This window comes from Miscanthus floridulus, chromosome 17 (assembly GCF_019320115.1).
Source record: "Miscanthus floridulus cultivar M001 chromosome 17, ASM1932011v1, whole genome shotgun sequence".
Classification (NCBI taxonomy): domain Eukaryota; kingdom Viridiplantae; phylum Streptophyta; class Magnoliopsida; order Poales; family Poaceae; genus Miscanthus; species Miscanthus floridulus.
This window is the reverse complement of record NC_089596.1, coordinates 39,200,611-39,212,553: the sequence shown is the minus strand read 5'-3', so window position 1 is coordinate 39,212,553 and position 11,943 is coordinate 39,200,611. Positions and strand designations below refer to the sequence as shown.

The 11,943-nt window shown below is 46.0% G+C and overlaps 2 protein-coding genes across 2 annotated transcripts; one reads left to right on the top strand and one right to left on the bottom strand.

Annotated features, from left to right (window-relative positions):
* The first annotated feature begins 478 nt into the window (after positions 1–478).
* LOC136518948 (hydroquinone glucosyltransferase-like) lies at positions 479–2,146 on the top strand. The gene has a single exon (XM_066512629.1). It carries the CDS (start codon positions 601–603, stop codon positions 2,056–2,058), a length of 1,458 nt encoding a protein of 485 aa, XP_066368726.1. The 5' UTR covers positions 479–600; the 3' UTR covers positions 2,059–2,146.
* Positions 2,147–4,528: 2,382 nt separating this feature from the next.
* Positions 4,529–6,577, bottom strand: LOC136518934 (uncharacterized). The gene is made up of 6 exons (XM_066512618.1): positions 6,358–6,577; positions 6,181–6,242; positions 5,934–6,069; positions 5,697–5,769; positions 5,194–5,259; positions 4,529–5,116 (listed from the first exon to the last, which is right to left on the bottom strand). The coding sequence occupies exons 1-6, from the start codon at positions 6,495–6,497 to the stop codon at positions 4,895–4,897; spliced, it is 699 nt and encodes a 232-aa protein (XP_066368715.1). The 5' UTR covers positions 6,498–6,577; the 3' UTR covers positions 4,529–4,894.
* Positions 6,578–11,943: the final 5,366 nt, after the last annotated feature.

Sequence of the window (11,943 nt, the reverse complement as noted above, 5' to 3'; positions counted from 1 at the left end):
CGTGAAACGGGAAGTTTATTAAGGCCTTGTTTAGTTTAAAAAACTTTTCTCAAAAAGTGCTACAGTAGCTATCACATCGAATCTTGCGATACGTGTATGGAGTATTAAATATAGACGAAAAAAAACTAATTGCACAGTTTGGTTGGAAATCGCGAGACGAACGTTTTGAGCCTAAATAGTCCATGATTGAATACTAATTGCCAAATAAAAACGAAAGTGTTACTATAGCTAAATTCCCAAATTTCACCCCACTAAACACACAGCCTAAACCACATCGATCTACAGAAGCTGTGGAATACTTAGTGCCCTGGCACGTGATATAACGCAAGCAATGATGTAACATGAGTTGGATCTAGCAGGCAGGATCAACACTCTCCGTCGTGTTCTGCAGAAAAAAACTAAAAAGTTGATGACCGCCGAGTCTTCAAGAATCCTAGAACAACACAACTGCGCAGGCTCTCCACTCCAAGCTCTCAGCGTCACCGGACGCCGCAGCACCACCGCTGGCGGTGGGACACATAAACCGTTCCTCCCATGTTCGTCCTCTCTCTTCTCTCTTTGCCGTTCCTCCCGTGAGCCCGCACATCTCACCTGCGCGCCATGGGAGAACTCCAGGAGCGGAAGCCACCTGCGTGTACAGCCGCGCGGCCTCGCGTGCTGCTCCTGTGCAGCCCGTGCATGGGTCACCTCATCCCCTTCGCCGAGCTCGCGCGCCGCCTCGTGGCCGACCACGGCCTCGCCGCCACCCTCCTCTTCGCCTCGGCTACATCCGCGCCCTCGGAGCAGTATCTCGCCGTGGCCGCCGCCGTTCCCGACGCCATCGACCTCGTCGCGCTGCCGGCACCGCCGCCAGTTGCTGCGCTGCCTCCCTCCGCGCCCACGCGCGAGCGCGTCGAACTTGCCGTCGTCTCCAACGTGCCACGCATCCGGGAGATCGCGCGGGAGCTGGGCGCGGCCGCGCCGCTCGTCGCGCTCGTGGTGGACATGGTCGGCGTGGTGGCGCGCGACGTCGCGGCGGAGCTGGGCGTCCCGCTCTACATGTTCTTCACGTCCCCGTGGATGACGCTTTCCCTGCTCCTGCACCTCCCCGAGATGGATGCCACTCGCGCCGGGGAGCACTGGGACGCCACGGAGCCGATCCACCTCCCCGGCTGCGTGCCCATCCATGCTCATGACCTGCCGACGTCCATGCTCGCCGACCGGAGCAGCAACACGTACGCCGGATTCTTGTCCATGGCCAAGGATGCCGCAAGAGTCGATGGCATTCTTGTGAACACGTTCAATGAACTTGAGCCCGCGGTGGGCGAGGGTCTGGACGGTCTGCAGCTGCAGCTGCCTGTCCACCCGGTTGGGCCATTGGTTTGGACCAGACCGGCCGGCGTGGACATGGACCACAGGTGCATGAGCTGGCTAGACCAGCAGCCACGTGACTCCGTGGTGTATGTATCATTTGGCAGTGGTGGCACGCTGACATGGCAGCAGACGGCTGAGCTGGCGCTTGGGCTGGAGCTTAGTCAGTGTAGATTCATTTGGGTTGTCAAGAGACCACACCAAAGTTCAACAATTGGAGCATTCTTCGGGACTCAAAAAGGTGATGAGCACATTCCCTTGGATTTCTTACCTGAGGGGTTCATGGAGAGGACTAGAGGGATGGGGATAGTGACCCAGTCTTGGGCGCCACAGACAGCCATACTTGGCCATCCTTCCATTGGGTGCTTCGTCACGCATTGCGGGTGGAACTCAGTGCTGGAGAGTGTAATGAACGGCGTTCCTATGGTTGCTTGGCCACTTTACGCTGAGCAAAACATGAATGCTGCGATGATGGAGGTCCAGGTTGGTGTGGCCGTCCGGGCAAAGGTCGGAGCTGATCGATTTATAAGGAAGGAGGAAGTTGCGAATGGGATTCGGCGTGCGATGGTAGGGGAGGAAGCTGAAAGATTGAGGAAGCGATCAAGTGAGCTTAGAGGCCAATCAGCGCATGCTTTGAGCAAGGATGGTTGTTCTACTCGTGTTCTGGCACAAATTGCAAATACATGGAAATGCGCTAGTAGGAAATGAAGAAAACCCGACATTTTGTGTTTTGCAGTTCTGTTAATGATTGATGATAACTTTGTGGTAGATGATGTATTTCATTGAAATCAAACTAGTCGAGATTATTATTTTTGACAAAGTTGCAAAACCGAGATGCACATAGTCTTTCTTCTCAGTCGTGTTGAGAAGCCAAGTGGAAAGTAGTGGATCTCGCTTATTGCATTCAACTGAAGGAAGCAAAGGTGGTGAAAAATCTGAAAGAGCTGAGTACTGTTCACATCCGGCAACAAAAAGATGGAGCAGACCACCAGACAACTTTCTGAAACTTGGTTGTGATGGAGCTTTCTGCCCAATAAGAACAGGCCCAATGTGGGCAGTCATCAATTTATGCCTCAGCTAAAAGTTACTGAACAGGTAGACATTGTGAAAAACTGAAAATATCAATCTCACAACCCAAGCTAATTTTTTGCAATAAAAAAGTTACTTACACTTTTTGCACAAACTCTCAGTGCCCTCACATTTTTGTAAAAAAACACCGCTTCTCTCACAACCTACTCTCAGCTGCCTCAACTTTTTGTTAGATGAGGCTGCTGTTACCTCTGCAGGCACCAGTCTGCGCTGGACATTTGGTGCCGATGTGCAACATGGTGCGTTTGGGCTGCCCTAATATGCTCAAGAGGATGGGACCATGTGACCCCAGAAAGTCAGATGACGTTATATGGGCCAGCAGGGGACGGCCTGGAAACAGGAAGAGTGATTGTGTAATCTGATGCTCTGATGATCAAGCAGGCAGTGACTAGCGTGTTTAATTCACACCTTCTAAAATTTAGTCACCTAAATCAGCTCCTAAACTTTAGTCACATATTGTTTGGTTAGGTGGACTAAAAGAGGCCTTTTACTCCCTTTTAGTCATGGTGTTTGCCGCGCCAGTCTAGGATTTTGAGGGTCCTCTGGCGAGCTCGTCGCGATGGCCCCTCTAGACTATGTATAAAATCTTATATTATATAGACGCTAATTTTACTTGTAAAAGGAAAGTAAATCCAATAATATATTTTTAATTTAACATGCCTAAATTAGAAGAAAAACATGACTATATGAGTACAAAGTACCAGAAGTCTGGAATACTATACAAATAATTAATTTGGATTAAAAATGAACAAGGAAAAAATACGTAGGGCCTGGACATGAACTGAAACAACTGATCGCAATTCGCAAGAAGGCAAGAACCAAGATATCGTCGTCGTTGAGCCCTGCCTGGTCCTGGTCGCCGCCGTCGTGCACCGTTCTCGGACTCGACGGCGTGGCTCGTCGCCTCGTCCGACTCTGCGTGTGTGCGTCGGGACTCGGGCGCCGGCGTGTGAGCGCGTCGCGAACTCACTAGTCACGATCTGCGATCGGCACTGCGGAGCGGTTCCTCGCCTCCTTGGGCCGGCTGGCCAGTTCTTTGCCCCTCTTCTCATTAGTTTACTGATGCCTAATGGACTATAGGGCATGTGGGTTTATATACCTGGGCTTGGGCCCCTCCCTGTCTGGGCCCTCAGCCCCTCCCCTTAGGGCCGGCACTGGGTGTTTGGATAAAGTGACTAAAATGTGAGGCAACCTGACTAAAAGGTGGACTTTAGTTCCATTTAGCAACATTTGGATGATTAGTTGGTTAATGCACTTTTTAGTCCCATTTTATCATAGTGTTTGAGTAAAAGTGACTAAATGAGACTAGATTTAGAAGATGAGTGAACCAAATACCTAGTAAAATGGTCTTCTGATCTTAGTTTGGTGGGTGTACTCATTTGCAAACTAAAGGACATGATGGACTTGAATTTCACAAAGTGGATTTTATGCTTAATCTTAGGGATTATAATAAAGTAGCTCATGACTTAGATGAGTTGGCTTGTGTACTTGTGTTTGCTCTAAAGAGACTAATCCTCATATAGAGGCTATGTTGCATCCTCGGTAGAATGGAATTTAAAGTTAAGAATATGTTGCATCCTCGGTATAATGGAATTTAAAGTTACAATGAAAAAAAGAGCAAGTCATTGAATATACAACTCAAGTACTCAACGAACACTTCTCACATACCAAATTACTTCAAAAAGAAATGCATGAACATAGACAAGGAACAAACTAGAAGAAAAGAGTTTCTAGTGATGCACTTCATGGATTTTATTATTAGGCACAATGTCTGACAAGTTAGACCTTTTTGCAATACCACAATTGAAGAAACAAGTTTGTAATGACGAGGAGTATGGAGTTCATGTTTTTCTACTTCTTTTCCTTCTTAACCAGTGTAATCTGGATGGTATATATATATAAACCTAGGAAGGGATCCTTATATCATGGTTAATAGCTTCATATGCAATCTTCTCAAATAGAAAAAAAAACATTATGCCATATATATATAAATGAAATAATACAAGTAGGGGCCTCCCCAGCTGCTCTTGCCAATAAAAAAATCATATGCAATCAGGACTTTAAAATAAAATAATAATCACACTTTCACGTGAGTCTTGTTCCTTCATTTGGCACAACAGCATTGTACTAATCAACCCATTTTCTCCTAGAGGCACCAAACTGTGTTGGGTGTGAAACAGGCATCCTTCAGTTGGTTGTCTACCGTGTTTACAGCAACCAGTTGTACAGACGCAACAGGACATAAGCCTTAACTTGGATCAAGTATATACCCTTTTTGCTCCAGAACATATAATGCAGGGTACAGACGTCAAAAGAACATATAATGCAGGGTGCAGACTGTCAATCAGAACTAGCATCTTACACCAAAGGATTACATTATCATATTAAATTTGTTCAAAGCCAAAGATTAAGGTTTCGTCATCATGAGGGTGTTAAGGAAAATATACAAAACGGGCTAGGTACAGTTCTCAGTGAAAGAGTTCTGGACAAATTGTGAAATTGCTTTAACAGCTTCCATTTCAAGGTCATGTTGATTTAACCCTCTAGACTCTAGGTACTTTTTGCCAACCTTAAAAGAGTGGTCACCACCATCAATGACATGCAGTTCATTCTTGCAGGTCATCTTCTTGCGAGTAGACTGAAGTTTATCTAAGGAGCACAGGGCATCTTTACTTCCCTGGTAATAAATGTAAAAAAAACAATTTACTATTCATTTCACTTTACAATATTAGAAAAAGAGAGAAATTCCATTACCTGAACAAACATCGTTGGTACCTTCAGCTCTAAGAGTGTCTCATCTCTCACTGCTCCATTCACTCCCTAAGTCGAACAAAGCACGATGAGATGGAAAAAAAATGATTCTTCCAATTATAATTTGATTGTGATAAGTACAGGTTTCTGGTGGTAGCCTATTGGTAGGAGTGTGGATAGCAATGCACATGAAAAAGGTCAGATTACCATGACAGGTAGGAACAGAAAACATGCTTGTTCAGGGAGGGACAAAAAGAATTTTGTAGTCTCATCTCAAGGAATGCTTTTAGAGCAAAAATATAAGTAATAAAAACGTCAACACATAACGCTACAACATAGTAGGTGAAAAAGCAACTATAAAGTCACAGAAACTACCTTTTTATCCTAATAAAAACTACAGAGGAAATATAAATCCATTCCTAATCTAGACAGTTGATTAAGAGTTTTAACTGATAGAAGATAAAATTCAGGTACAAGGGAACCAAAAAAACAATGTGCTGACCAACCTTTAGTGGGTAACCCAAGCATACAACAGCAGAAACATCAATGTCAGTGGAGCTTGGCACCATGCAGCTAACCCTGACAATTTTGAATACACCATTGTCAGATATCCGTATCAGTGCAACATGTGTGTTGAATTGAAGCATTACAATGTAAAAGTATTCAAATGTTGAACTAAGCGAATAAGATGCACAAATGATGAAACAAACAGTAACATTGTCCATCCAAAAGTCCAAAACTACCTCGATCCCATGGACTTCCCCATCAAAATAAGAGGGTGCCCCTGATACTTGCCAGCAGCATCCTTCACGATGCCAAGGTGGTGATCAACAAGCTTCTCTGCCTTTGGCGGCGCCCTGCGCTTCCCACCCGACATATCTGCGAGTTCACATTGTTATCTTGCCATGCCACCACTTAGCTCTTGCTGACAAATTTTGATCCAAGAATCAAGGGTAACGAGTAGTAGACTGAAATACTGAATCAACTGACATGGGTAGTCAAAGGTCACTACGTCGACAGCATCCAATGCGTCCTCCACCAGCTTCTTCCAACTAGCAGAATAAATCGCCAGTTTAGCACATCACGATACAGGCATCGCTTCCACAGGAAACGAATGTTTGACAAGATTCGATTGACCGCTTGGGCGAGAAATCAGAAACAGCTTACTGGACCATCCAGTCAGAGGAGGAAGGGGCACCGGCGCCGTGGGCGAAGACGACCACCGGCTGAAGTTTTGCCGTCCGCAAAGGAGGAGGTGGCGCCGGCACCGGCGAACCCTGATCCGCACGGCGGCGCTTGGGAGCCATGAGGAAGGTGATCCACGGGCGGAAGACACCCTAGATTGGGATTTGGGGAATGGGAATGGAGAGGCGGCCGTCTGAGCGCGGGAAACTCTCCTCCCCTTCCCGCCCGTCCACGGTTGCCCAGCAATATATAAGCGGGACTCTAGCTAGTCGAACTGTCGCCGAAGGCCCATATCACGTCATGTGCGCTTCGTGGGCCGCATAAATTCATTTGTGGGACACGCGAATCATCACGCAACTTTTATTGGCACTCGTGTTTCCCCCAGGCATAAATTCCTTTCTTTTTTCATTTACCTTTACTTTCTTTTTTCTAAATTTATTTTACCTTCATTTATTTTCTCTCTCTTTATTACTTCTAGATATTTCTGAACATGGAACCAATTTATTGCCGAGCTGAGCGCTTTTCTCCTGGCCGGCACTAATTTTCTCCTAAACAAGGAACAATTTGCATATGTAGTAGTATTTTCTAATTGTGACATTATGAGTGGGGCTCATGATTTATCCAACATCGTAGAAATACCTATATAATAGCTAAGGTGGAAATTTCAAAAATCTATTTATGTAAGTATCCTCTTTCAAATAACTAAGATACCTCAAACTATCAGTGCCACTCATCAATAGAATAATTATGAGTAAAATGTACGGTGGGTCCTTAAACTTTTACCGTATTCTCATCTAGATCCTCAAACTATAAAAACGATCATCTGAGTCTCAAATCTATTGTCGTCGCATACCAACTATCCAAAACACACCACATCAACGCCAGCATCTGACGTGGCCATGCCACATAGGCAGATCCTAGGTCAGGCCATCATGCCGGCCAGCGTGGGCACGCGCGCGGCGCTCTGCGCGCAACGAGGAAAAGGAGGGGCGGAGCGCTGCTGTAGAGCCGTGTTCGGCATAGAGCACAGGCACGCAGGGCGGTATGGAGCAGCGTGGAGTCAACGGCTGCGAGGGTATGGCCGGTGCCATCTATCTAGGAGCAAGAAGCAATGGATGGGGGACTCCACCCTAGGACGGCTCCACACACGGCGCCGGCAGCCGGACAGTTGGTCTGCGCTGGGAGCATTCGTTCGTGAGCACCTGCGCCGGTCTGTGTCCACGCACGCTACACCGAGTTCCATTGTCAATGCCGACGGGAGGAACACACGGAAGCCGTGGCCTGTCGGAAGAGCAGGCACAGGAGGGCGAGGTCGGCCGGCTAACCACGCACGCCAATCAGCGGCTGATCGACGAACGCCCATGCCATCTACCGTCAGGCCATCACCACGACGCAGGACTGCAGGAGTGCGTCGAGCTACATGCATGCAGGTGCATGTGTGCTTGCAGATACGTGCAAGCTAACAAGCCAGGAGCCAGCCACATCTCTGCACACGACGCCAACGTGGAGGAGATCGACCATCTGTTCTTCAGACAGCTCTATTCTTTCTCTCACCGAACGGGAGCAGGCACCGCCGTCTCCGTTCTTCGCGCGAGCGCCGCGTGACCCCACGCCTCGGCTCCGCCCTGTCGCGTGCGCCCCGGTCTTTCCTCTGCAGCAGCAGACGTTGACTCCGCACTGCTCCGTACCGCCCTGCGTGCCGGCGCTCTGTGCCGAGCAGGGCTCTGAGGAGCTCCCCGCCCCTCCTTTTTTCTCGTGACACGCGAGCAGAGTGCCGCGGCATGCCCAGGCCGGCTGACACGATGGTCTGACCTAGGAGCTGCCTATGTGGCATGGCCACGTCAGATGTTGGTGCTGACGTGATTGGATTTGGACTATTAGTTTGTGACGACAATAGTTTAGTGACTTAGATGGTTACTTTTTTAGTTCGAGGACCTAGATGGGAACACGCTAAAAGTTTAAGGACCCACCGTGCATTTTACTCAATAATTATATTATATTTTTGGGTAAAAAAAGGTAAGAGCTTATCTACCCGTCTTCCGATAACCTCTCTCCCAATATGAAGTAGTGGCTAGCTCAATACTTTTTATGAGTATTGAAAGAGTTGATACAGCAGTACCCAATATATTTCCTCTAATACCGAATGTTATCCTAAACAGATGATAAACGATAAACGATGGTGAGCTATTTTGTTTAGAGAAGCAAACAGAAATTTAAGGTGGACCGTTTAAATGGTAAAAAAAATAGGAGAACGGTCTAAACGCCTTAAACGGGACCGAGGTAAATAATTAAACGGGCTAAAGGATTGTTTAAAAAACTGTTTAGGTGAACATCGGGTAAATATAATTGGGGTTTACATGCATAAATTTGTATACTTATAAGTTTATTATATTCATAAATATGTATACTTGATTTGTACACGCATAAATTTGCATATTTGATTCCTTTTACATGCATAAATATATATAAATATTAAAATAATTGATTTTTACTTGCATAAATACGTATAAATGCTAGAATAATTGATTTTACATTAATAAATATTCATATTTTTGGTAATATTTTGTAAAACCATTTAGACCATTTAAACACCATCTAAACCATTTGAACGCTAAACAAAGGGTGACTAACTGTTTAGCGTTTAGCGTTTAGGATAACACTACCAATACCTATATAAAAGATGGGGTCCACATGTATGTAGAAAAAAGATGGTTGAAAAAATATAGTTGGGTGAGACCCATGCTATTGCAAAGAGATGTAGCTCCTCCTTTACTTATGGGGAGACGAGAAAAATATTAGTGACCAAAAAAGAAAAAGGTACTAGTAGACTATTGGAGCAAGAAAAGAAGCTTTGTGATCAATATAATAGTTTTATTATGTGGAGAAAGAGGGAGAGGTCCCTTTGGACTAAAAAGTCTAAAACTCGTCATGTTGATAAATCTTGAGAAAGCAAAATACTCCCTCCATTTAAACTATAAGATATTTAGGATTTTTTTGGTATGTAATTTTTGCTCTGCACTTAGATATATACTATGTTTAGATACATAGTAAACGCAATGTATTTAAAAAAACCAAAACGCTTTATAATTTGGAATGACTGCCTTTTAGCATTAAGAATTACTACCTTCGCCCTAAAAAGTATCATTATGGTTTTGACCTATGTGAAACGATATTACATTTTATAGCTAAGTTTATATACAATGAAATACCAACATTTGGATTACCAAATGAGTACTATTAGATGTTTTAATAAAATATATTTTTATAATATGTCTATTTATGTCAGAAGTGGTGACAATTTTCTCTATAAACTTTATTAAGGTTATTAAAATAGTTTGACATCGGACAAATTGGTTTAGCACAAAATGATTTCCCTATGTATAGCAATGCAAGAAGAAAAGCACCATATTGGCACTAGAGAGGCATAACAATGTAGGAAGAAGTGTATTAGCGCTCTTACCTCGGCGCACTGGAGAGCATTAGCTACCATCTCGACCTAAAAAGATGGAACATAGCAAATAGCATGTCGCGACTTAGGGCCTGTTTGGTAGAGCTCTGGCTCCTCTGAAAATGGCTCCGGCTCTGGAGGAGCTGAAGCCGTTCTGGAAAACGTTTGGCAAAACGGCTCCTTCACACTAGACGGCGTGAACCCACAGTAAAGAGCCGCGCGAAGCTCGTTTTTGAGGCTTCTCCTGCATAGGTAAAAAATAGCTCCGGCTCTTGACCGGCTCTCCATGCGGAGCCATCTCCAAAACAAACGTTTGGCATAACTCCTACAGGAGCCGAAGCTAAAACCCCTGCAAAAGCCCTGCCAAAGAGGCTCTCAATCCGCGGTAAAAGCCACACGCCCACCCACACGGAAAAAAGGCAGCAGCGCACTAGTGCTCTTACAGTCTTACTGCATCCCGCACGAACACGACTGGCCGGCCGGCCCCGTAACCGGCCTACACCATATAAACACCCACCAATGCCACACTCTCCCAGTTACCAACCACTCACGGTCACAGCAGAATCAAACACGTAGCCCGAGCACCTCACCAACCACTTGTTCCCGTAGCTGACGCCGCCCGCCGGACGCCGCCTCGGTTTCATCGTACACTGCTGACAACATGGCCCGCGCCGCCGCCGCCGCCGTCTGCTCGGCCGCTATCCTGCTCCTCCTCGCCAGCGCCGTCGTTGCCTCCGGTGCCGCCACGGAGCTGTCGACGGCCGTGCAGGCGACTGACCGTGCCGGCGTCGAGCAAAGGAGCAACCTGCTGCCGGTGCACCACGAAGGTGCCCGGGAGGAGGACATCAAGCCTGGCAGTGGCAGGCATCGGAGGGACGGCGGCGGCAACGGGGCAACCTTGGCCTCCGTTGAGGAGGAAGTGAAGAAGGTTGGATCGGGATCGGACTGGGGCAAGGCCAAGGTGCTGGACGACGACGACAAGGACCACTCCGACTCTGACTCCGACTCAGATTCCGACTCTGACTCCGACTCAGATTCCGGCTCTGATTCAGACTCCGATTCCGACTCCGATTCCGATGATGACGATGCTGACCACAACTCCAAGCATGGAAGAAATCAGAAGCATCCGGCTTCCGGGAAGAAGGGAGGTCCGGGAGGTAAGCACGTTGACGAGCTACCCAAAACGGTGATCAAGGTGTGAGCTAATCCGTGCTTCTGCCAAGATCGATCCTCGATCATGAGCAATTAAGCGTGCTGATCAGTAGATGTGCCATGCTTATTATCACTATGTATGTGGGTTTGTGTACGCGCGCGTGTGTGATTAGAAAATACTCCGATATTTGGACGGAGGGAGTAAGATGTAGTGCTAATTATGGTGGTTGTGTTGAGAAGCTAATGAGCAGACTGTACTGTCTATCTAGCTGCAAACATATTGGCCACACTTCAGCAGTTCAGCCTGCTCCTGTTGCCATCTGCTGTAGGATAATTCAGCAAATAAATATGCACAGGTTGCTCTGTTTCGTCGCTGACACGGCCATCAGCATGTGTTCGTCATGGATATTCTGCCAACAAAACTAATGGTACAGCATCCGAGCACATAGGAAATATTCAGATTAAGCATCTGATCACAAACTAGACTATGCAAACCTGTAGCTACAAAAGAAATTTATGGTTCCAAATCCGTTTTAAGATTGTTGTTCCGTAGGTCTGGGGCAGAAAATTCTTTGTGGCGACCATAATTAGAAAAGCAGTACATGGATGTTGATAAGCACGCAATGTGCTAAGAAGTAAAGGTATTAAATTACAGAAACAGCACACGCTGTCACACTACATGATCCTATCAAATAACTTACTAGTAGTACAACCACTCTATTTCTGTAAAGTATCAAGATATATAGTGATACTACTACAATAATCACAGTTCATATCTTTTTTTTTTGAGATAACACAGTTCATATCTTCTTATCGGGCAGTTAATACGAAATTGGGTTCCAAGAAAAATGGCAGATATATTGACAACAAGAGAGTGCCAAACTGCCAAGACAAAAAAAAAGATATAGCGCTTTCATGTATAGATAGACATTTCATTTTCCATAACGTGATCCATTGAACTATCAGCT

Coding starts and splice junctions, on each gene's coding strand:
- LOC136518948 (XM_066512629.1), top strand. CDS start 601: ATGGGAGAACTCCAGGAGCGGAAGCCACCTGCGTGTACAGCCGCGCGG.
- LOC136518934 (XM_066512618.1), bottom strand. CDS start 6,497: ATGGCTCCCAAGCGCCGCCGTGCGGATCAGGGTTCGCCGGTGCCGGCG. Junction 6,243..6,357: donor TCCTCTGACTGGATGGTCCA/GTAAGCTGTTTC, acceptor TTATTCTGCTAG/TTGGAAGAAGCTGGTGGAGG. Junction 5,260..5,696: donor GCTTGGGTTACCCACTAAAG/GTTGGTCAGCAC, acceptor TGTTCGACTTAG/GGAGTGAATGGAGCAGTGAG.